Raw genomic sequence first — 26,202 nt, 5'->3', positions numbered from 1 at the left:
CTCTCCATTGAGCACGAGCCTGATGCAGGGCTCCAGCCAGATCTGTCAACCCTGAGATTTTGACCTGAGCTGACACCAAGAGTAGGACACTTAACCAACTGCGCCATCCAGGCGCCCCTAATGCTTTTTTTTTTTATTATTGTGCTTTTTTGTGAAATTAGTCTTTGCTTCTCATGTGTGTTTGTTTACAGGCCCATTTATTTATAGATGTTAGTTTGAGTTGCTTCCAAACCTTCACATGACTCGTAGGGCAGAGTACTTACACTTGGTGCTTGTTAGCGGAGCAGTGATTGTATGGAGGCCCTTGTCTTCGGCTCTACAGGACTCCTCTGTTTTCTCCTCCTGAAGGTAGACCATACTCTGGATGTATAATGTGGAGAAGCTTCCTTTCCCTACTTAGTGAGCCCTGACCAGGGCTATAGTACATTCTAATTTTTAATCTTTTATCTTCACTACAGCTCTGTGAGATTGATAGGATTTATTCACATGTTGTAGGTGAAGAAAAGGCAGGCTCAACTAGCCTATCTTTTCCAGGTCCAACAGCTAGTCGGGGACCGAGCAGGGGTGTGGAGTGTGCCATGGTGAGAATGTGCGCTGGGAGAGAGGCGCAGGGGAAATGGAACAATTCTCTGACGAGAGTACATCCATATAAACTGCTGTTTAGGAAAATCACTTAAATGTTTACCTGGTTGGGGCACCTGCTGGCTCAGTTGGAAGAGCACCCAACTCTAGATCTCAAGGTCATGAGCTCAAGCCCCACACTGGGTGTAGAGATTACTTAAATAAATAAAAACTTAAAAAAAAAAAAGTTTACATTGTTTCCTCATTGGAAAATGAAATGAGTGTTTGCTAATGTCCCTTCTCTTAAGGAGGTTCATAACTCCTTGACCTTCTGCAGGTTTCTCTCCTGCTGGGAAAAGGCTAGGGGATCCTGTTTTATAGAACTCACTATTTTAAAAAATCTGCAGATAAGCATACAAATGCTCTTACTTTACATAGGGACTTTAGACTGTCCTTCAGTTACCTTATGAAACTTTACAATCCCTGTGATGAGCGGAAAATAAATCAGGACTAGCTGCCTGAGAATAAAACTACAATCTAATAGGGATTACTGGAAGCAGTAAACATTAATTAATATTTAAAGTAATAAATAAAGATCCCTATAAGGAATGTAATCCAATTGTACAATTTTTTTAGAATAAAATGTTTGCATCATAGTAAATTTTTTTTTTTAAGATTTTATTTTAAAGCTATCTCTATCCCCAACATAGGGCTCGAACCTACAATGCTGAGATCAAGAGTCGAATACTCTATCGACTGAAACAGCCAGGCATCCCTGATCATACAGTTTTTTAAAAAACTTTGTTCAGGGTTTCTTTTCCACAGAAACTTTAAAGATGACTTGGCAGTTTTGCTGTCATTAAAAATAACTTTGAACATCTTCTTCCAAAACTCAGGTCTGTCTCAATTAGTTTCTGGTTTTCTTTTCTTTTCAGAAGTTGGCACTATCAATTTTAAGAGTGTTATTTGTCTTTCTAGGTGCTTGGATTTATTATAAATCAGAAAAAAAAAATCTTGTGAAAGAAGCTCAAGAGTAAACTTACTTATTTTAAATATAATAAGGTTTTCCTGGGTTTTGGATTATCAATACCTTTGTCTTGCTGTGCATTATGTACTTCCAAGAGAGAATATGATCAGGTGTTCCCCAAACCTGTTTAACTGTGGAAGCTTTTGTTTTCTATGACGCATCTCTTGGAACTAGTGTCCCTAAGAAAACATCTGAGAGGGGGCAACTGGGTGGCTCAGTGGGTTAAAGCCTCTGCCTTCAGCTCAGGTCATGATCCCAGGGTCCTGGGATTGAGCCCCACATGGGGCTCTCTGCTCAGCAGGGAGCCTTCTTCCCCCCTCTCTCTGCCTGCCTCTCTGCCTACTTGTCATCTCTGTCTGTCAAATAAATAAATAAATAATCTTAAAAAAAAAAAAAAACAAACAGAAGAAAAAGAAAGCATCTGAGAAAGGTTTATTTATTTCCTATGGACCCCTTAACACAGTCTGTTTTTAAAAATTCCCGCAAAGAAATATATAAATCTTGTATACCATTATATGAGCTTTGGCACATGTGCACTCCCTTGGTGAGATTTGGCACCTTTCCATCATCCTGGTATCTTCCTTTGTGCCTCTTCCCAGTCCGTACTACCCACTTCTGCAATCCCTTTTCTGACTTTTAGGTTAGCTTGTTTTAGATCTTCATGCAAATGGAATCACACATTGTGTCCAGTTTCTTTTGCTTAGCGTATGCCTATGAGATTAATGTTGTCAGAGATTAGCAACGTTCATTCTTTTCAGTTACTGGGTATGTTCTGCTATTTAGAGTTACCACAGTCTTTTATCCATTCTGTTGATGGATATGTGGGTTGTTTCCAGCTTTGGGCCATTACGAATAAAAGAACTCTAAACATTCTTATAAAAATCTTTGTTGTGGACACGTGTTTACAATTCTTCTGTCAAATACCCGGCAGTGGAATTATTGGGTCTGAAGGTAGGTTTGTGTTTGTACAGTAGCGTTCTCACACTGCAGTGCACTCACAGACTGCTGGCTCCGTGTTGAGAGGGTTTTTTCAGGCCCCTGAATTGAGATATGATTGACATTAGAGGAAAGCTGTACCTAATTATTGTACACAACTTGGTGAGTTTAGAGATAAATGTACATCCATGGAGTCATCACCATAATCCCTGCCGTGAGTGTGCCCATTAACTCCGAAAGTTTCTTTCCACCATCTTTATTATTGTTATTGCGTTATTAAGTAGTGTTAGTGAAAAGACTGCAACATAAGATGTACACTGTTAGCAGAGTTTATGTCTACAATATAGTATTATTAATTCTGGCCACTCTGCTGTACAGGACCTTTAGGACTTATTCCTCTTGTAGAACTGAAACCTTGTGCCCTTTGACTAATACCTCCTTGCTTCCCCCTTTTCTCAGCTCCAGGCAGCTGTCATTCCATTTTCTGCTCCTAGGAGTTTGACTGTTTCAAATTTCTTATCTATGTGGTATCATGTAGTATTTGTCCTTTTGTGTCTGGCTAGTTTCACTTAGTATAATGTCCTCCAGGTTCATCCATGTTGTCACAAATGGAGAGATTTCTTTTATTTTTTTTTAAAGGCTGAATAATACTTTATTGCACATTTATACCATATTTTCTTTATCCATTCATCCATGGATGAACATTGAGGTTGTTTCTGTATCTTGGCTTGTGAATCCTGCTGCAATGAACATCGGAGGACAGGTGTCTCTTTGAGATCCTGATTTTAATTCCTTTGACTGTCTACCCAGAACTGGGTTTACAGGATAATATGATATTCGTATTTTAATTCTTTGTGAGGAACCTCCATACTGTTTTCCATAGTGGCTGTACTGGTTTCTAGAGTTTTTGATTCAGTACATTGTGGATGGGTTATGAGAGTTTGCATTTCCCACAAGACCAAGGTAATGTTGATGCCGTTAGTTTTTGGATTGCACTCTGAGCACTCTGGTTGTATGAGAAATTGCTGAACCTTTTTCTAAAGTAGTTATACCATTTGATACTCTCATCAACACTACCTGAGAGATCTAGTTGTTTCACATCTTCACCAGCATTTGGTGTGTCATTCTTTAATGAAGATCAGTCGTGGAAGACCAGGTTGGCTATGCAGAAGATTCTTGTTCAAGAATGTGGTGGTATTTATAGGAAAAATATGAGAAAAATTTGGAGATAAAACAGTAATAATGTTTGAAACTTTTAAAATTTTATTCATTCATGATATATTTTAGTTAGCATTCATATGAACACAATTATTTTGATTAATGTTCTGTATATCTTTAAGTGTGACATACATTATAGAATTTATAACCATATAATTATATAATGTGTAAGTTATTTATATTAATTATTAATAACTATAGTAATCGCTAATAGTTAATAACTGAATTGAATATAATTATATGATTTATACTAGGAAGGGATAGTAAAACTTTGATTGCCTTGTCTGAAAGAAACCTGGCAAATGCACTAAGTTAATTTACTTTTATTTCCTTTTAGAATTTCAACAAGTACACATCACTCCACCAAAATTTATTTTGAAGCCAAGACCAAAAAGAAGTAAACGGCAGGTATGTATTCATAGGTTATTCTTTGATGTTTTAAAAAGACGTGGCAACTTCCAGTCATTTAACTCTACATTAAGTCTCTGTAAGGTCTCTGTGAGAGGGTTAAGTATTAGTTTTGGCATTTGTCAGGGTGTGGTGAACAGTGAGGTGACAGATCTGTAGGAACAGTGGAGGGAGGCCATGTTGTTTCATAGACTCAAAAAGGACTCAAGATGGTGTTGATAATGTGGTTATTCATCAAATAGATGGATTATGGCCCCAGCTATGGTATCTCCAGTTCTTTCTATCACAGGCCTCTTTTCTTGCCTAGGTTGTATCACGTCATGGAGTCTACTTGTAAAAATACCCCCTTAAAAGGGAATCAATCAGGTTTTGTTTTTTTTGTTTTTTTTTAAAGATTTTATTTATTTATTTGACAGACAGAGATCACAAGTAGGCAGAGAGGCAGGCAGAGAGAGATGGAGAAGCAGGCTCCCTGCACAGGTGCCTATGCCTGGTTCTGTTCTAAGAATTTCAATCATATTAACACACTTAATCCTCTTAAAATCTTATGAGGAAGGTAGTATTATTATTATTATCGCCATTTTACTACTAAGGACATTGAGGTGTAAGAAGCTTAAGAACCTTGCCCAAGATAATAGTGGTGGAGTTCAGTTTCTGACCTAGAATGTCTAGTCTCAGAGAAGTGTTCATGACCATTTATGCTTTATATAGTTCTGCCTCTCAGAAGGCTTTGTGTTCCATGAATTGCTACCACAAGCTTTATGTATTTTGTGGATATATGTATATATTGAGGCCCAGTTAAGTAAATGACGATTGCCAACAAGATTTAATTTGAAATAATGTTTATATTCATGAATTATGAGATCAGAGGATAGGATAATTTTATTTTTTCTTCTCAAGTTTTTTAATGGGGGGGCACCTGGGTAGCTCAGTCAGTTGAGAGTCTGCCTTCAGTTTAGGCTGTGATCCCAGGGTCCTGGAATGGAGCCTGCACAGGGCTCATCAGGAGCTCATCAGGCTCCCTACTCAGTGGGGAGTCTGCTTCTCTCTCTCCATCTGCCCCTCCTTCTGCTTGTGTTTTTTTCTCTCTCTTTCTTTCTCTCTCTTTCAAATAAATAAATTAAAACTTCTTTTTTTTTTTTTTTTATTTATTTGACAGAGAGAGAGATAGAGATCACAAGTAGGCAGAGAGGCAGGTAGAGAGAGAGAGGAGGAAGCAGGCTCCCTGCTGAGCAGAGAGCCTGATGCGGGGCTCGATCCCAGGACCCTGAGATCATGACCTGAGCCGAAGGCAGAGGCTTTAACCCACTGAGCCACCCAGACACCCCAAATTAAAACTTCTTAAAATTATTTATTTATTTAAAATTTTATTTATTTATATAAAAAAATTTTTAATTTAAGTTCAGTTAATATATAATGTATTATTGGTTTCAGAGGTAGAAGTTAGTGATTCATCGGTCTTACATAATACCAAGTGCTCATTAAATCACGTGCCTTCCTTAATGTCCAGTACTCAGTTAGCCCATCCCCCAACTCCCTCCCCTCCAGCAAACCTCAGTTTGTTTCCTATGTTTAAGAGTTTCTTATGGTTTGTCTCCCTCTCTGATTTCCTCTTGTTTAATTTTTCCCTCCCTTCCCCTATGATCCTCTGTTTCTTAAATTCCATATACAAGTGAGATCATATGATAAGCATGATAAGCATGGCATTATGGAAAACGTTAATTTTACAGCTCTTGTTAAAGACTGTGTTATAGATGAACTGCATATGGATGCTTTAGTGTCCTACCAGTAGCATCCACTGATTGTGATTTTGAAGGTGGAGAAAATTGTTGTTGAACAGACAGATATAATATAGCTGTAATAGATAACAAAATTCTGCCTGGAAGTTCTCAAAACTATCTGAACAAAGCTCTTATATCATTTGGGGATCCCTTGAACTGGACCGGAGGAAGAAAGGCATTCTCAATCCCAGATTTGGATATTATAGGATAAAAGTGTCCATTAGAGACCCCCCTGTATCCTCAGAAGCTTAAATTAAACCTGAAAGAATGTACTTCATGTGTTACAATCTCCAAGATACACTGGGTGAATGAAAGTAGCCTGATGCAAAAACTAGTGAAATAAATAGAAGTACTAAATCAAATATATGTTATATTTGATTTTATATGCATAACTATTTCCGTTATTTCTGTGCTAAACCCATTGTAGGGAGAAAGGTTAGCAACTTAGGTAGGTAGGGAACAGAAGTGAAAGGAAGACTTCAATCCCGAACCTCTTTATAGTTCTTTATTTAATCTTTGACTCATATGAATTTATTACCTGTTCAAAAACTGAATAAAATTGACAAAAATGAGACAAATTCTGAAGGGATAAAAGTGGAAATGTTGTTTATTTCTCTCACATGTTTTAGTTTTTTTAAACTAAAACACTTTTTTTCAGCCTTATTGAAGTATAATTAATTGACAAAATTGTAAAATACTTGAAGTATAAAATGGGATGATTTTATATATATATATAGTGAAAAGAACATCTCCATTGAATTAATGAATGTATCTGTCACCTCACATATTTACCTTTTTTCCCCCTTAGTGAAAACATTTAAGTTCTGCCAGCAAATTTCTATTATATAAGACAGTGTTATCAATGTTGCTGTTCATGAGTGAATGGCTGTATCAAGAAAATGTTTTATATACATATACACACACATATGTATAGTGGAGTTTCATTCAGGCTTGAAAAAGAAGGAAATCCTACCATTTTTGACAACATGGATGAACCTGGAAGGCATTGTGCTAAAATGAAAGAAGCCAGACACAAAAGATAAATACCGCATGGTATCACTTATACGTGGAAACAAGGAAAAAAAAAGTCAAATTCGCAAAACGGTAGAAAAGTGGTTGCATGCAACATAATGTGTAACATATTTTTTAGTTTTCCACGGCCAAGTTCAGAGGGCTTATTTAGGTGCTATTTCTTTTACCATATCGCAGCTTCGTCGACATCCTCGTACTGTGGAGGAGGAAACCAAATATATTGAGCTGATGATTGTCAACGATCATCTGATGGTAGGATTTGCTGAACCGTCTGTTGGTTGAACTTGTCTGGGCCAAGGGGTAAAACTGGTGGGTGCAGAAATATGTTTAGAAGAAACAAGAAACCCAGAAAATTTTAACTTGGAAAAGACATTTGTATATCTCGATGCATTTTGTTAGCCATTAACAACCTCTAAATTGGAAACATTCTTAGGTGGAAGTAACTAGGAGTACTTTGTGACATTCCAGAAATATTTCTTTGACTTAAAATTGGTCAACCCTTTGGATTTGCTTAATGAATATTTGTATATTGAGGAAATCAGCAAGGCACCAGTAATATGACACTATAGTTTGCAGTGTACAACTTTACCCTAATAAAAGGAAAGGAGTTTTTCAGTTTCTGGCTTGCTATGCAGCAAACCATATGGAAATGCTTATATAGGCAAGCAGTGAAGATTTTAGGATAGGAATCTGGATAAACTTCCTTCTTGCTGAGTCATTTATTTTGACCGAGAGTATGTATTTTCAGTTCATGGGCATGTTGTAGGCAGTGGCTTACATTTACAGCACAGCAGTGAGTTATAATGTTAATTGCTCTATAAAACCACAGTTTTAAACTAAACATGTTCAGTGAAGCACATTGCTGTATTTTACTTAATTTCAGGTTTAAGTGCATTTTAATTTACTTGAGTGATTTAGTTGAGGGAAAATATGTCATTTGCATATGATTAAGCAAACATTGATCATCTATTCTTGCTACTAGTACTACAACTAATAAAATCCAGATTGAGTTTTTCTTCTTGGTTCAGGCTAGAACTAAGTTTTATCTTTCTAACCTCTTTGAAGTCAGTGAATGTTACTGTTTCCTGAGATTTTTATATGATCAGAATAAGTTGTAAGAACATGTAATTTCAACTTTTTAGAATAGCACACATTCAGATGTCTATAGAGATATATAGGCAGATAACACAAATGAAGTAAGCCAGATGTGAAACAATAGAGAGGGGTGAGGCCTGTGGCAAAAGAAAGATACCTGGCCTGACTAATGGGAGTGGTTGCCTCTCAGTACTTGCTCGTTTTCACCACGGGAGGATGCTAATTTTAAGCGAAGCCCAAAACCAGGTTTTACATGATATTTCCTGGTTTTAAAAACACTACTGAGGCCAAACAAAAGGTTTATGTCAGCCACATCTAGCTTTAAGCTACCTCTTTGTGACCCTTATTGTAGGGCTTTCTTCTCCTTTACTGATTAAGTCTTAAAGAACTAGTGAGTTTTTAAAGTTATAGCAGTATTCACATACACTTTCTGGCTATCCACCCTACTTGTATTTGCATGTCTTGTAATTCATAGACAACTTTCATATGTTTTTTCATTTTCAATAACAATTCTGTGTTAAAAATAAACTTGTGAAATGAATGGAATAGGTATTTTTATTTCATCTCACTTTTGAGTAAACTGAGGCCTCAAAATTTTAACAGCCTTGCCTCAGACTACACAGCATATAAGGAACTAGTTCTTAAGTGTTATAATTTTTTTATAGAAAGCCATAGAGATGTTTCAGTTACACCGTATTTTCTTTGCCGAGGTGATTATTTGGAAGCCCTTCACTTTTGTTTGTTTCTTTTGTTTTCAGTTTAAAAAACATCGGCTTTCGGTTGTACATACTAATACATATGCGAAATCTGTGGTGAACATGGCGGATTTAGTAAGTATCAACTCGATTCAGTATTGCCATAGAGGAATGTTATCCCCTGATTGCTAACAGAATGGACAAGATGGTTCTTGTATTTTTGGTGCTCTGAATTGAGCGTCAGGCAAGGTGTCCCGTAAGTCCCTCGTTACCTTGCTCTGGACTTGATTGATTTTGATCTCTGACTGGGAAGATGATAAAAGGGGGTGGTCAAAGTTACCCGTGGATTGATGCTTGAAATTTCTCCTTAGGTTTTTCATATTGAAAAATAAAAAGTTGAGTCCTAGTCCTTAACAGAGTACTTCCAACATTGGAGAAACAGTATAGGCAGTTGTGCTGTTTTCAAGAGAGTGCCTGTTTGTGTATGAATCATGCACTAGTAATCCCACTATATTTACTTTCTGAATCTTTTCTTGACAAGGCACTGTAGGTAGCTTCTCCATGAGTTTAATTGGGGCCAGTCAGGTTACATAGAAATTAAATCCCAGGGGAGTCTTCGTTGTTCCATTCTTCGCTTGGGAAACCCAGGAATGCATGAAATCTTTCTCCAGGGTCCCAGAAAACAGACTCGGGGAGATCCTTGAAAAAGGTTGCAAACGTTTGTCAAAAAGTGTTCTTTTGTTTCTAACTAGTGCATTCTTCTTTGGGTTTTAGTTGTAAAGAGTTTGACTCTCTGCAAGTCAAGGAAAATGCATGTGAATTAGAGAAATAATTATCTCCCTTAAAGGCAATAGAGTTTTTTACCTTGAACTAAAATCCAAAACTTTTCATAAAAGGAGTTTTATAGTCCTGTTCATAAATCATTTGACTTTACCACATGTATAACTGGTGTGTTTCTTTTGTTAATATACCAGATATATAAAGATCAACTGAAGACAAGGATAGTATTGGTTGCCATGGAAACCTGGGCAGCAGACAACAAGTTTGCCATATCTGAAAATCCACTGATCACCCTACGTGAGTTTATGAAATACAGGAGGGATTTTATCAAAGAGAAGAGTGATGCAGTTCACCTTTTTTCGTACGTAACTTTTATTTATTGCTTTTTTTAGTTCCCTGATAAATGCTCTATTACTTGAGACTGAGATCTATCCTTTCTCCTGTATAATGAAAGTAAGATTTGACATGGCAATATGTTTGAAAGGAGTTTTAAAGTGTAGGTTGTTAGGAGTTGTCATGAAAGTGTAAAAAGTTTACTTTTGAGTTATTTTATTATTGTATGTATATTTTTATTTACTTTTCAAGAGATTTAAGCAGAACATTTATTGAGTTAAAGTATTGTTAATACTCATAAAGAATACTCTTGACAGATGAATTATATTTAAAGTTTCTGTATTTTAAATGTTAGTGTTCCCTTTGCTTTGGTTCTAAGGTGAGACCTTAGTATTTCTGGAGTTTGTTTTTAATTTTTTCTCAATTTCATGGGTTTTTTTTTTTTTTGAGGTAAAATGCATATTGATATAATAGCAAACTATGTATTATAGTATTTAAAAAACACGATTTTGTAAAGTAAGATCTGTTGAAGGAAGTTATAAATGGAAGTTAAAGAGTGTATTTTTGTGTAACTTTTACATTTTACACAATTTCACATTTATAGAAATGTTGTAGGAATACTACAAGGAAATATATGCTCTTTACCCAGATTCGTTAATTATTTACATTTTGCCTCATTTGCTTATGATTTTCTTCTTTCTTTCCTTCTTCCCTTTTCCCTCCCTCCCTTCTTTTTTTCCTTTCATCCATTTATCTATTGATTTTTTTTTTTTCCCTGAACCATTTGAGAGCAAGTTGGAGATACTCACTTACTGGGCCTTCATTACTAAATACATGTATATTCCCTAAAGATAAAGACATTCTCTTATATCACTGTAGTAAATTATTAAATTTTTATCAATTAAATTTTTATTAAATTTTATTAAAATTTATATTTAAATTATTTAAACTAGAAAATGTAACGAGATACAATACTTTTAAGTAACCTATATTCAGGTTTCTCCAACTGTCTGAATAATGTCTTTGATAGCTAATTCCCTCCCCCCATTCAGGATCTAATACAAGGTCATGCATCACATTTAATTGTCCTGTCTCTTCTGTCTCCTTTAATTTGGGACATTTCCTCTGCCTTTCTTTGTTTATTTTGGGTTTAACATTTTTGAAGAGTGTAGGTCAGTTATGTTATAGAATGTTCCCCATCGTGGGGATGTCTGATGTTTTCTCGTTAAGAGATTCAAGTTGGGCATTTTGATCAGAAATACCACAGAAGTGATTTTGTATCCTTTCTCAGAGTACACTGTGTTAGTGGTTTTTTTTAAACCAGTATAGTTCTGTTGAAGGTATTATTGTTCATGTGGGGAAACATCCTTTTCAGAAACTCTTTTGTTCAGTTACGTGTGTAAACAATATTCACATTCCTCCCTTTATCTCAGGAATATACAAAATAGGAATGTATTTGCATTGAGAAAATAAGTGTGGTAAATTAATAATGAGAGGTACAGTGATACTTGGAACTCTGAACAGTAAGCATTTTTCATTTCCTTTTCTAAAAGGGGAAGTCAATTTGAGAGTAGCCGGAGCGGGGCGGCTTATATTGGTGGGATTTGCTCGTTGCTGAAAGGAGGAGGCGTGAATGAAGTAGGTGTGAACATCTGTACAATACAAAGTGGTATGATGGCTGAAAATGTTTTCCTAATATTTAAGAAATAATTTCTCATATTCCATATTCTCTAGGTGTTAGGTTGTTTTATTCACAACCAATATGGTTGCTATAAATGACCATAGGACAGAGAATAGGAAAATAATGGAAGATAATATTTGATAATTCTTTTCATGTTCTACTAGTGTAGTCTCCAAATTTAGCTATTTAAAGATCATATAGATAAAATCTTTACTTTTATTTTTATTAAAAATAAGGCCCTATTACTTTGGCTGATTTCCTGGAGAATTGAGTAATTCATGGAGCATTAACTTATTGCCTAACAACCCAACTGGAAATTTTCTTCCTTCTTCAATATTTGGCAGATTTTTGGAGGAAAAATAGATTAAATTTTCCAAAGAGTTCTTTTTACCCCTAAGGCCCTAAGTCTCATGGAAGTGATCTAGAAGAAAACTACTTGAATCTACATATTGAAGAAAATATCTTTAGGTCTCAAGTTTCTTTAGATCACAGATCATTCCCACTTCCTGTTACTCATACTGTTTGTTTTCTGAAGCCGCATTCTATTTAATTTGGGAAAATTTCGGGCATGCAAGTGGACACACAAAATGAATAAATTCCATATAATGTACAGATTTATTAATATCTAAAAGATGGACTGAAGTATATACAAGTATTAAGTTTTTCAGATATGTCACTGGTAAAATTTATACTCAGAATTAAACTTAAGTTTCTAAGCCCAAAAGGTAGTGATTCTCTGGCTTCTAGTCTTCCTTGTAAGATTGAATCAAATGGGTTTATTTCTCTCAGCTTTTCCTAAATGCTCCATTGTTTAGCTTTATTAGGATGCTTAGAAATTACTTGATTCCAAATATATTGTGACATTTTTCTCTGAGCCATCTTAAATAAAAAATAATTCTTGTTTACATGTATTTTGTTTTTGCTCTTGTTTTTCAGTTTGGGAAAACTGATTTAATGGCCGTTACACTCGCCCAGTCATTAGCCCATAATATTGGTATTATCTCAGACAAAAGAAAGTTGGCAAGTGGTAAGTTCACCCTGTGGTTTAGTTGTATTTAAAATGGACTCTCTATAAGTGTTTTGGAGAATGAGATTTTAAATTCAGTTGTTTGATCAAAAGAGTTTGGGTGGTAGTATGAGATAAACAGCTGGGGCATACAGTATTTTCTTCAAAAATGTTTCAAGGTGTTTGTCCTGCAGGTGAAAATTTCTCCATGTGTAATAAACATTTAAAGCTATGTGATGATAAATTCATTGTTGAATTTAACCTTAAAAAAGAACAAAATAAGCTCAGTTTGGTCATTTTAAATGGTCAGTACAGAATCTTAGGCTTGTAGGTTCAAGGCATACCGTTTTATTATGGTTTATTGAAAACATCTCTTACTATGGCCACAGAGGAGAACTTGCCTGCTAATGGGCTCAGTAAAATATGGACCTGATAAACTATGCTAGGATTAGCATCTAGCAAGAATATATTTTCCCAAGTAGGTAACGTTAATTCACCAGGAATAGTCAAACATCATGTATTTGGAGTAAAGTTGACTGGAATCCTGTTTCTCTTATTATTTTAATAAGAAATATAAATACTGTTTATTTGACTAATAACTTTTACCATTTCTGAAGCCTGTTATAAGACAGATAATCAAATGCTAGTATTATCTCCATCTAGATACTCATTTAATCCTCAAGATAATCCTACAAGATAACCATCATTAGCCCCATTTTACAGAATAAGGAGACTGGATGTTAAAAGGGTAATGTCTCCAAGATTACTCATATAGTAAGTGGCAAGTCCACGTTTTGAGCCCAGGTATTTTAAGCCTTTCTGCTTAAACAATACATTGTACTGCCTTCTACCAGCAGCTTTGGTGCAGAGGTTTTAAAACTGGACAAGAAATCCCAAGAATTCCCATAAGGGACTGTGAAACCAGAATCCTATAATGATGCTGTTTCATTGGTATTGGGTTGTTAAGCCACTTTAAAGCATTTCAACGAATGCTTTAGAAATAAGGCCACTTGTTTAAATATCAAGATTTTATTTTAGTAAAAATTATATAATCTTGATGTAGCCAAAGTTGATTTTTTGTTATTATGCATTGCATGCAAAACTTCAAGTATAAGAAAAATTAGAAAGCAGGTATTACTTTTTCAAAGGTATTTAAGGAATAAAGTGAAGATATACTTTTCAAAATAGACCACTCTAATGCATCTGTTTTCACTTTGTAAAAAGGCATGTGTATTCGTTTTCCCTTAGGTGAGTGTAAATGTGAGGACACGTGGTCCGGATGCATAATGGGAGACACTGGGTGAGCCACTTCTTTTTGCAAATAATTCCCTTTTCCTTTCCCTGCTGTGCTTCTGTCTCCTTCGGAACATGACACCAACAACTTAGTGCATGGAACCTCACCACTGACATTAAAAAGAAAATGGGCCGTAGATTTCCTCAGTGGCTCTGTATTATAAAATATTTTTACAAAATCATCTCTTATTTATGAAAACAATTGTTTTCAGTTAAAATAGAAGAGCAAAGACTTTGTTAGCCTTTCATCTAGGCTAGAAAAATAAGAGGAGAGGGACAGCTTTGTTCTTCATGGCTTACCTACTAATTTTCTTTTCTTTTGTCTCTTCAATTCCGGTTAAATAGGTTGTAAACAGTGGTGTGCTGGTAAACTGATTCTCAAAATAAAAAACAAGAAAAGAGCCTGGATTTTTAGCTTGCTCTGATTTTTGTGATGTAAATAGTCCTACAAGGGCTGATTTCAAGCTACCAGTAGTATGTCCCTGAGTGAGGAGTTGGGAAGAGATAGATCTATTTCCTCTGTGCTCCCAAAAAGGTTTTCGTTTCTATACCCTTCACACACTATCTGGGTCCAATCTTGTATTTATTTTTTCTTAATAAATTGTACAACCATTCCTTTCATGCCAAGTTCATAACTACTCCTTACCCTAAACTTTTATCATCTTGAGCTTTTATTGTGTTAATGACATTCCAGACATCCAGGCAACTTTCAGCTTCCCTCTTTCCCTCCTGAACTCCCATTTCCATCATCATTGAAAAGACATAAAGAGTAGAAGATGTGAAACCTTATATATACCCTCAGTCAGCCAAAAAAAAAAAAAAAAAAAAAAACACTTATGTAGTTAAATCCCGCTTGTGTTCTCTCTTGTTGCTCCCCAACCCCACCCAAAGTCACTGTGTCTTGAATTTGGTTCATATTATTCATAAGTCCCTTTTAATACTTTTATTGTTCATATGTGTATGTTGAAGTAATACATAGCATTGCTTTGCATGTTTTTAGTTTATGTGAGTCATACCATATGTAGTCTTCTGTGATTTGCTTTATTTGATCTTTATGTTTGTAAGATTTATCCATGCTGTTAGTACACAGCTCTGGTTCATTGAATGTATCCAGCACAAATTCCTCCATTCTCCTCTTCATGCACATGAATCATACCATTTTCCTGCTCTGAACTTTTATTGAGTCTCTGTTATCTGAAGAATAAGGTTTGGAGTTCTTCCTCCAGTACTTGGATGTGCATAATCTTTCTTCAGGCTCATTTATAACCTCATTTTCCACTGCTGTTCATGGTTGGTTTGCTTATTATGATAGTAAGACAGGGGTTTCCAGGTTTTTTGATTTTCTAGCCATAATCCTACATGGATTTTAAGCTTCTTAAAAATTTGCTCACCATGAATGTACATTAATTCCAACCTCCTTTGATTCCTTTGATATATTCTTTTCATTTGGAATTCTCATTTCTCTCCAAGCACGTTTCTAGCCATTTGAGATTTGTTATAATTTTAACACCTGCATTATCATTTAATTCCATATAGTCCTTATGCTTTGCCTCACCAATTAGTTGTAAATTTTTGACAATTACATCTTACACTAGTAGATACTTTTGTTTGACCTCACACCATAATCCCTTGATACACTTGATTTTCAATAAATATTTATTGATATTTGCATTTTGAACTCCTCTAAGAAATTCATGATAAGGAAGATAAATGATAGAGGGAATGTATCTGGAAACATGTATTAAAATATTTTTCACAATATCTTTGGACTTTCTGTTTAGTAATAAAAGGGAACAGTAAACATCTTTTTCCATAGTTGTAATTTTCTAACACTTACTAAATTCCAAGCTAGTGGTTCTTGTCTTTTGAAAGTTATGTAGTATGTTATGTTCGACTATTCTGCTTAATTTTTAAAAACAAAATTTTACAGGCCATCTACCTAGACTAAGTGTAATGTGTAGCAAAATCAGAAGGTGACACTCAGAAATGTGCATAGCTCTTGCATTGGAACTGCTCTTACATCAAATAAATGTGTGCAAGAGAAAAGCTTTTTAAAGAAAACATTGCCTGGCGTGATGCTCTATGTCATTTGAGCTATGTCACACACCATGTAACAGTACTAATTATGGACATGATTTTCCTGGGGGCACTTCCCCTCTCATTTCTACTTTGTGAAGTCTCTGTGTACTGCTACATGTTGGAAAGCACGTAGAAAAGCATGTTGAAATTAATACCAGCCCTACTTAAAGGTATAAAAATTAAATTTTTATAGGTATTAAAATTAAAATTTTGAGAAAGCATTGAATATAATAGATACATTATCCTGCAAAAAAGAAGTTTTCTTGAAGAGCCTAGGGAGATTTCTGCTTTCAGGTGCTCAAAGAGCTGTGGCACGGTAGAGGAAGTCATCTTATTTGATACAGGTCACCACAAAGAACTGTGTGTGACACAGTGAAAGCAAGAGCAATCCACAAATTCCTGCTGTTGATATATAGAAAGAAGGAAGGCAGATGAAATGAACGTAGTGAAATAAGTCAGATTAATGTAAAATGAGAATACCTTTATTTGGCATGAAACACTTGAGAAATTAGTTTAGGGTGAATAATCACTGTAAATTCCATTCATTGATTCACAAAGCATTAGCCCCTGTGCTAGAAAGAAGTAGGGATATAAGTGCACATAGTGCATAAAGGCTGGTGGGAGAGACTTTATAAAAACTACTTGTTATCATCTTTTATAAAACCTCAATGTAAAACAATTTTTGAAAAACACAAGATTAAATTTTTGTCACTCCTTTTCTCATTTTTAAAGTACTGCTAATCAGTATTTTTTTCCATTTTTATTATTCTTTTATAAACTTTGGATCTTGTATATATCATTATTTATTTTTTAGTGAGCATTATATAGTCAGCATTTCTGAGTATTTTTCAATACCATGATTATTAATAATTCCCTGGTATTCTATTTCATAAATATATCACAGTTAACAGTTTTCTTCTAAACATTTATGTGATTTTCATAGCATTTGCTATTACAAATTGTGCTACTGTAAGTTACTTTGTTGATACATCTTTGTATATATAGGTAGTCATTTCCTCAAGAAAAAATTCTTGAAGTAGAATTACTAGATTCAAGGATATTTCCCATTTTGAAGGTTCTTAATACATATTGCCAAACTGTTTTTATTCTCCTTTATTACTTTTTCTTTGTTTTTGCTATACTTTTTTTTTTTTTTTGACATAATCTTAAACTTAAGAAAAGTTGCAGGAATAGTAACAGAGAACCTTTTCGTCCTCTGAATCATCAGTTGCTAGCTTGGTACCCTGTCACTCCCAAACACCTCAGTGTGTATTGCCTACAAACAAGTGCATCCTCCTACAAAACCACAATGCAACCAATAAAATGATCTACTTCTTAGCCCTCACTCAAGATTAACTCTGTATTTCAGAAATCCATTAACTGATGCTTCAGAATCACACGTCACATTTAGTTTTTATGTCTTTTACCTTCCTTTAGTCTGAAACAGTTCCTCAGTTTTTCTTTGACTTTCATGACTTTGACACATTCGTAGATTATAAATCAGTTATTTTATAAAATGTCCTGCAGTTTGGAATCCAGTTTTTATATTTAAGAAAGACTCATTATTCCTATGCTCTTTGATTGAAAATACAGGTATGTGTATGTTTCTTTTGAATGTATATGCTAATAATGAATGGCCCATTGTCACTATTAGTCACCAAGTGAAGAATTTAGAAATACACTGGTAGAATCAAAGTCTTATGAATTTAAAACAAATGCTGACATAGTGGAATTATTTCTATCACTTTTAAGAATAATGTTACAATTTTAACAATGTTAAGACTAGCATACAGATAAGGGAGACTTAAGTTACACCCAGTTAATGCTTTTCTTACAGGTATTATCTTCCTAAAAAGTTCACCCAGTGTAATATTGAAGAGTATCATGACTTTCTGAATAGTGGAGGAGGTGCTTGCCTTTTCAACAAACCTTCTAAGGTACTAAGTGTGATCAGAGTTATTAGTTATTAATCTTTCTGAGGTATTATAAATGTAAATATCTAGCCATTGGCTTTTACAAAAAGAAAACTTTCCAGCTTGGCTTATATGTCCATATGCTAGTTATGCAAAATATCTGCATTGTAAGTCAGCTTTAGGGGCGCCTGGGTGGCTCAGTCATTGAGCATCTGCCTTCACCTCAGGTCATGATCCCAGGGTCCTGGGATCCAGCCCTGCATCAGGCTCCCTGCTCAGCGAGAAGCCTGGTTTTCCCTCTCCCACTCCCCCTGCTTTTGTTCCCTCTCTCACTGTCCCTCTCTCTGTCAAATAAATAAATAAAATCTTAAAAAATAAAAATAAAGGCAGCTTTAAAGCAACTTAGGGGAAGGGCACCAGGAGAGGGGGAGAGAATCTCAAGCTGACTCCTTGCTGAGCACGGAGCTTGGCACAGGGCTCCATCCCAGCATCCCAGGATCCTGACCTGAGCTGAAGTCAAGAGTTGGATGCTCAACCGACTGAGCCACCCAGGCACCCCAGCATTTTGGGCTATTGTGATGGGAATAGAAAGCAGGTAGAAATAAGACTGTGTTTTCCGAAAAATGATTAGCTTGCAAAGATGGTTTCATTAGCCTTTCTCTTTCATTCTCTTGGTTCCTTTTTTGTTTGTTTGTATATGTAACCACAACTCATACTGATAGAAAGGGGGTATTTCTCCCCCTCATTACTCCCCACCACTGCCTTTTAGGATAAGCAATATGATAAAAATCAGTATTACTTCTCAGTATGAAACCCAAGGCTGCTGAAAGCAGAAAAGGAAAAAACTATTTGTGTGCTTAGACTTTGTCATAGTACTTTGCAATTTGCAGAGCAAACTCTGGTTACTGACTTGAAAGCAGGTCTTCCTCGCTCATTTGAAAGCCTGCATGTTAAGGCAGAATGCTTTGTTCTTGTTTATTATGTGAACTGTCCCGTGCTTCTGGGCACTACAGTGGTGTGTGGCATTGCCTTTATCCTCATTTACCTGGTCTCATTCTCTGTCTATTCCAGTAGAATTTAGGAAGTGTATCACATTGCTTTGAAGAGCAAAGTGACAATTTTGAAGACTCTTTGCAGAAGTTTCAGAAGGGGCATTTGAACTAACTCCCTGCTGCTATAAATGAAAAACAGCTGAAGTCTCTTTATGAAAATAACAGCTCATTCTGGGCTCCGAGTAAAAGAATAAGTGGATTTTTTACCTGGATGAGTTTTAGTTTTGGCTTTCAAAGCTGTCTCATTAATTATGATCCCTTTCAGCTGAAAACAGAATCTAGAGGTGTATTGATTATTTTGTAGGAGAGGAGAGAATATTTGAAAGCGGGTGGGGATTTTGTTGTTGTCATTGCTGCTGCTTTTGTTGTTGTTGTTGTTGTTGTTGTTGTTGTTATTCCCCCCTCTAGTTAGTTAAGAAAGTGTGTTTCGGGATGTGTGTCTGTTGATAGGTGTGTGTTCCATTCCATTCTATTGTATGTAAACTTTGATGAACTTCTGAATGAATATTATATAACTGGGATATAGCAGCTACTTACTAATTTTACCTATCACCATAAGATAAGTTATGCTCAAAAGATAATGGAAATGATGGAGAGATAAAAAATAAAATAGTCTTGGGGTACCTGGGTGGTTCAGTCAGTTAAGCCTCTGCCTTCGGCTCAGGTCATGATCTCGGGGTCGTGGGATTGAGCCCCACATCAGGCTCTCTGCTCAGCAGGGAGCCTGCTTCCCCTTCTCTCTCTGCCTGCCTCTCTGCCTACTTGTGATCTCTCTCTCTGTGTCAAAAAAATAAATAAAAATTAAAAAAAAGAGTCTTAAAATGTATTCTTGTACAGGCTTAAAGTTGTTTCCATCTCTGGGGCCAATTATTATTACTGTGCTCTACAAAGCTGTATTAATTAGAGAAGCTATATTTTATGTTAAATAAATCAGTAGATTTATTAATTTTTGTGTTTTCCTAATAGTCTATGAAATAGCTTGCTATCTCACAAGGATATATAGTTGCTAAAGAGCTTTCACAGATGATTGAACTTGAGCCTCACAGCAGTTTGTGATGTAGATGGGCAGTTAATATTATTTTTACTTTAAATATTAAAGCGCTTAGGCTCTGAGATGACAAGCCTTTTGCCCAAGCTAAGTACCTGAGCCAAGATTTGAACCCACACTTTTTGTCTCCAAATCCCTTGCTTCCTGCTTGAAATGAAATTTCGAATCAGTTTGGCTTGGGTTCAGTCAATGGCTAGATCATCTTTAATTTCAGTGGCATTTACTGGAATCCATATGCATATTACATATGTAAATATAGTTAAATCTGAAATGGAAAGAAAAGTACACACTTTTGTTCTCAAGTTCCCAGTTCTGAAGTTCTAAAGTTACACCTTTAAGTTTAGAAAAAGAAAAATATACTTGGAAATGACTGACAGGTATATCAGATGTATAGTTGTGGTGTTCGTGGTTTTTCATATGGTCTTTGATCTTGATTTATGCATATTTTAGTTCCCTTTTTGGTTTCATCTCACAGCTTCTCGATCCTCCTGAGTGTGGCAATGGCTTCATTGAAACCGGAGAGGAGTGTGACTGTGGGACCCCAGCAGTAAGTCTCTGGGTGTTTTAATGGTTTTTTTGTTTGTTTGTTTGTTTGTTTTAGGTTATTCAAGGTCATTCCAGGTCCACTCACTGAAACATACAGAACTGTTGTTATGTCTGGAAATTTCATAGGATATATGGAAGAAAGATTATTATTGGGGGGGGTTATACATTTATTTAAAAAATATATCCTAGTACTTTTAGAAAATGACACTATTTTCTGATGTTTTGAAAATATTTCTCTTCCTTAGGAGTGTGTCCTTGAAGGAGCAGAGTGTTGTAAGAAATGCACCTTGACTCAGGACTCTCAATGCAGTGATGGTCTTTGTTGTAAAAAGTGCAAGGTAAATAAATGTTGAGTAATGACTACGTATTTGATTAAGTCGGTAAGGTTAGGCAAATATGCTGTAATAACAATAGTAGTGTGTAACATATTAAGTGACTAAGTTGCCAGGTGCTTCACAGGATGCTCACAAAATCTTGTGAAGTCTGTTACTTTTTTTTATCCCTGACAGTTGAGAACACTAAGGCGTGCACTGGGTAAATGGTTGCCCAGGGTCTTGTACCAAGTAAGTCAGAGAGCTGGGTCCTGAACTTGGTTAATTTCTCCAGCTCGTCTTCTCATTACCACTTACCTGAGGAGCATGCACATTTCTTTTAAAGCCAAGTGGATATTCAACAGATTCTTCCTTTCTTGCTGCTCTTCTTGGTGTATTTTCTTGCATTAGTTGTTGAAGGAGTAGAAGCTGTACTTTTAGACTTGATAACATGTTACAGGTATTACCATGCATGAGGTTTTAGATGCATCTTTAGGCACATGGTTTTCATCCTCCCAATAGCATCCCATACCTGTCCGTACATATTTAAGCCTTAACATCATGACTAAAAGTTATTTGAGGCTTACCTTTTTCAAATAAATCAATTTCTTTTTTCTCTTCTCATATAAAATCTGGCACAAGGTTCTACATAAGCTGCTGTGAGGTGTAGGATCCATCTCCTTATGTACACTTCAGGGAGTCCGTGCCTGTGACTTACCCAGTAATTGGGACAAGTTCTTAGTAAATATTTGTTGAATGAATAAATAAATATGCACAACACTCTCTTATTGATTATTTGCTGATTGACTATCTTTAGTTTAATGAGTTAAGGCAGAGTGGGATATGAATCTATCATAGTCATTGTCTACTGAGTGCCAGAGATTGTGCTGAGCACTTCTGATTTATCTCATCATGTATCTGGTTTTCTCAGTCCTGGCAGTGTTGACATTTTTGGCTGGATGCTTATTTTGTTTTGAGGGTGTGTCTTGTGTATTGTTACATTATTTAGAAAATCCCTGACTTCTACCCACTAGATACAAGCACCACCCCTCCCAGTTGTGACAACCAAAAATATTTCCAGACATCGCCCAGTGTCCCCTCAGGAGCAAAATCCCTGCTGATCGAGACGACGGTCATGGATGATGCTCACACCACACGTTTGGGAGAGGCACCATTACCCTTCCTTTCGGCTGAGCAATCCCGGTCTCCTGGAAGTGATACAAGCTGCACATGCTCGTTCAGCTATTAAGGAATAGATGTGACGTGTCATCCCAGACCTGGCAGCAGTCTCTGTTTTACTGCTGTGTCTCTGGCAGCTTTTTAAGACAAGCAAGGCACTGGCAGAGATCTCTGAAAGCACTCTCTGGAAAAGAAGGATTAGGGGCACCTGGGTGGCACAGTAGGTTAAGCCTCTGCCTTCGGCTCAGGTCATGATCTCAGGGTCCTGGGATGGAGCCCAGCATCGGGCTCTCTGCTCAGCAGGGAGCCTGCTCCCCCCCCCTCTCTCTGCCTGCCTCTCTGCCTACTTGTGATCTCTGTCTGACAAATAAAGAGATAAAATCTTTGTCTGTCAAATAAATAAATGAAAGCTTTTAAAAAAAAATTAAAAAGGATTAAATCGAACACACAACAGACATTTTAAGACTTCATTTGCATCATCTGTTTAGTCTCTCAGCCTCTCCACCTGCATCAGAAGGGTCCCCAATCATTTATTTTCAATCTTCGAGGTTTTAGGTCTGCCCGCTTGTAAAATGCCACTTTTATTTTGATGGATAGAATTAGGCTTTTTGTGATATGAACATTTCAGGGAACAAGTACACAAAAATAGAATGACAAGAAAATGTCATGATTTTAACTATCTCACAAAGTTAGCTGCAGCAATTCCAGTCAAATAAGAGGTTTTTACCACTTTCTCTATCCTGTACCCCCAGTTCTTGCCCCCATCCTAAATTCCTGGAGGAACCAGAGGCAGGGTAGTGAAATGAAAGAGGGGGAATAGAAAAATACACTGAGATGCACTCCTGGGTGGCTCAGTGGGTTAAGCATCTGCCTTCAGCTCAGGTCATGGTCTCAGGGTCCTGGGATCAAGCCCTGCATTGGGTTCTCTGCTCAGCGGGGAGCCTGCTCCCCCCCCCCCCTCTCTGCCTGCCTCTCTGCCTACTTGTGATCTCTGTCTGTCAAATAAATAGATAAAATCTTTTAAAAAATTTATTTGTAACTCCTACACTTACAAGGAATATTTGAGGTGGGTGAAATTAGGCAAGAGAAAAAAGAAAAGAGAAAAACCCCTCCCATATGCAGGTACAAATAATAGAAACATTAGACAAGAATAAAAGACCATGCCTTCGATCTGTATAAAAATGAAGCAGGAGATAAAGGACAGTATGGGAGGAAATCGCTTTGCCAGAAAATCTAACTTTTGCAATTCAGCCTGGAATGTAACGTTCAGACTCTTGGCAGTTGAGATAAAAGAGAGTAAAGGGATGAATGTGCCAGTAAGAATGAAGAGTAAAGTGAAAATCCAAAACCTTTTTTGGGAGAAAGAATTACTAGAACCTGGAAAGACTTGTCCTTCTGGGGAGATGGATCATCCAGACTGATCCTATTTTAGCAGACATCTCAAGACTTACGTGTGATGACTACGCAGATTATTTCATACACGATTAAATGAACATTTCCTTCAGTCATGTGGTTTTCGGAGACTACCATCTTAAAATTGCTTGCGATATTCCTATCCAAAAATAGTCATTTTGCTTTTTTTGAGATGATACCACAAGAGATTTTTTTTCTTTGGCAGTTTTGCACATCGATTTTTGTTCATTTTAGTTTCAGCCCATGGGGACCGTGTGCCGAGAAGCAGTAAACGATTGTGATATTCGTGAAACGTGCTCAGGAAATTCAAGCCAGGTAATTTACAGAGTCTTTACTCTAAACCTGACGGGAAAGAGCAGGGGTAGCTATGTTGTACTGGCCCCCCAGGCAAAACGTAAAGGGACACGATGTCTTGTCTTTTTCACATCAGTTCTCATTCTCTCTTTATTCTCAGGGACTTCAGTTTCGGTAATCAAAGTTTGAGCAGAAGTGCAGCATCATTTTGTCTCAATGTTCAAGTAACCTCAGACTGCATGCATGCCTTAACTGTTTTGTTTTTGTTTTGAGTAGAGAGTGGGAGGCATTGCTTTTTGTCCTATTTTCTCTCCGGTTGGTGGAAACAGGAGCCAGTCAAAGCAGAGAGACCCACAGAGCCCTGAGTTCTGAGCCGGAGTCTGTTCTTATGTCTTGACACTTTTTTTCTGAGGACACCTGCATCACCTCACCCATTAATAACTGCTCTTGAATTTCATGTCATGTGTTTGGGAACGGAGAAGATGGGGAAGCTGATAAACTTTGGTGAGGGCTCATACCTTTCACATGGTCATTATATACACCAGCAGTCCCCAGTCTGCAGGGTAGTGCAAGGCCATAACAATGACTGTGCAAGCTGAAATCATGTAAGGGCTTCTTGATAATCAATGTGAAAAATTATAATTGTTCTGTGCTCTTTAGAAAATGTTGTCAGCCTATTAAAACCTCTCCGACTCTTGGTTTTAAATGAATAGGGAAATGAAAAAATGAACAGATTTATTTCGCATACTAAAAACAGAAACATTGAGAATTACAAGTTTTTTTTTTCTTTGTAAAATCCTCGTCAGGAGTAGTTTGGGCTGTACATGCCTTCTGGCCACAAACCTCAGGACCCATAGTAAGCATCTTCTCTATGCCGTATTGAACTGACTCCCTCTAAGTTTGGATCAGCTTTCAACATTTTATCCTTTGCATTTTCAATGTCATGAAACATCTCCAAGAGATGTGACGATGTGAATGTGAGGGTTTTTTGTTTTTTGTTTTTTTTTGCCAAATAGCAGTATCAACATGCCCAGTCAGTGATTTTTTTGCTGTGACTCAATTTACATTTGATTTGAATTTCACTTCTAGGGTCATGATTTTTCATTTCTTTCCTGCATTTTTATCTTTGCTGGCCAATTCCCTCTTATGATTATCCAGTTTTATAAAATGTCACATGCTATTACCCAGAGACAGAGAGAGGCAACACACCTACACCTTTGTTGTTGGTGCATGGACTAAATGAACACGGACAGTGACCAGTCACTGGCAGACTTTGCAAGAAGTGACAAGATGAGTCACTGACCATGATTAGCAACTGTTAGATGCCTAGTGATCATGGACTGAAGGGCTAGTAGCAAAGTGTGTGCTGTGTGCCATTACTCACAGCTAATACACTGTGGTAACTGAAATTGCAACTGTGTTGTTGGGGTACTGATGTCATTTCACAAAACCATGGCATTCATGTGTATTGGAACTATGCAAAGCAAGGACAGCCTACATGTTTTTCTTCTAGAGAAGAGGGATTCAGTAGTGGTATATCTGCATTAATCATAAGAATGTTTTGCTTTAAAGGTAGTCATCCTAAAAGACTAGAGATCTTTCATGTGAAAGTATTTTCTTTTCTTACCGTCTAATTAGCATTGTTTTTCTGAGCTAACGCTTAGTGATGATGAGTATATGATGAATGATTGCCTTGTGTTCCTGGAGGGAAAGTATATTAGAGTGACTTCTTTGGAATGTGATTATACCATAAGCAGGAGTTTTAAAACAGATTCCAAGATCCAGAGATGATGTATAAAGCTGCTCTTGTTGAATTAGTTGTAACAGCATAAACCGGAGATAGTTGGAAGTGAGTATTGTAGTACGTTGGCTACGTGGTTTGTTAGCTCAATGCAGGATATTATAGCTATTAAGGATGATACCTACAAACAGGCCTGTTATGACCTGAAAAATTCATGTGATGAAAAAGTAAAGGGAAGAAGCAGGATATAAAATGTTGTCTGTAACTTGATTATATACCCATACTTTAAAAATCAAATTTTATAGAAAAAGGGGAGAACAAATATACCAAAATATGAAAAATTATTGTCTTGGGTGGTGGGAACATGAGAAACTTTGTCTTTCTTTCTTTTTTTTTCCTTTTTTACATTTCCTAACTTTTGTCAAGTGAGTATATAATTATTATAAAAATAAAACAATGTATAGTAAATTGTAAAATACTGTTTATTAAGAATGCTTTGCAATTTTCTGCAGTTGCTACAAGGGAAAAGCAGGGCTATACAGCATGTTTTTTTTCTAATGTGCCCAAGGTGGACTTCTGCTCAGGAGGCATTTTAAGAGTAAGGGCCATGGTGCTTCTCATGGTAAAAAAGAGGAGACTGGTTATTTATCCATTTATGTTGGCATCCTCCTTGCTTTTGATTTGTGCTCTTGTTTTTCTTGCTCCGAAGAACAGTGTATCTTTATAAAGCAAGATGCTCTGAAATGTTAGGGTTGGCTGAGTCATAGCTGTCTGTTCTTT

The 26,202-nt window shown here is 36.4% G+C and overlaps 1 protein-coding gene across 12 annotated transcripts in view; it reads left to right on the top strand.

The window, feature by feature from the left end:
- ADAM22 (ADAM metallopeptidase domain 22) overlaps positions 1-26,202 on the top strand; it is a 217,999-nt gene that overhangs the window by 149,697 nt on the left and 42,100 nt on the right. For all 12 annotated transcript variants that reach the window (XM_032875808.1, XM_032875798.1, XM_032875790.1 and 9 more), the window contains exons 8-18: positions 4,080-4,150; positions 7,141-7,215; positions 8,817-8,888; positions 9,728-9,894; positions 11,420-11,504; positions 12,484-12,574; positions 13,802-13,853; positions 17,763-17,862; positions 20,414-20,485; positions 20,730-20,822; positions 23,622-23,702. In XM_032875808.1, coding sequence (XP_032731699.1) covers positions 4,080-4,150; positions 7,141-7,215; positions 8,817-8,888; positions 9,728-9,894; positions 11,420-11,504; positions 12,484-12,574; positions 13,802-13,853; positions 17,763-17,862; positions 20,414-20,485; positions 20,730-20,822; positions 23,622-23,702 — 959 coding nt within the window. The remainder of the gene's footprint in view (positions 1-4,079; positions 4,151-7,140; positions 7,216-8,816; positions 8,889-9,727; positions 9,895-11,419; positions 11,505-12,483; positions 12,575-13,801; positions 13,854-17,762; positions 17,863-20,413; positions 20,486-20,729; positions 20,823-23,621; positions 23,703-26,202) is intronic.

Source organism: Lontra canadensis, unplaced genomic scaffold (genome assembly GCF_010015895.1).
Source record: "Lontra canadensis isolate GAN:19392208 unplaced genomic scaffold, GSC_riverotter_1.0 scaffold2, whole genome shotgun sequence".
NCBI classification, from domain to species: domain Eukaryota; kingdom Metazoa; phylum Chordata; class Mammalia; order Carnivora; family Mustelidae; genus Lontra; species Lontra canadensis.
Note: the sequence above shows the minus strand (reverse complement) of the source record. Positions and strands in the feature narration are given on the sequence as shown.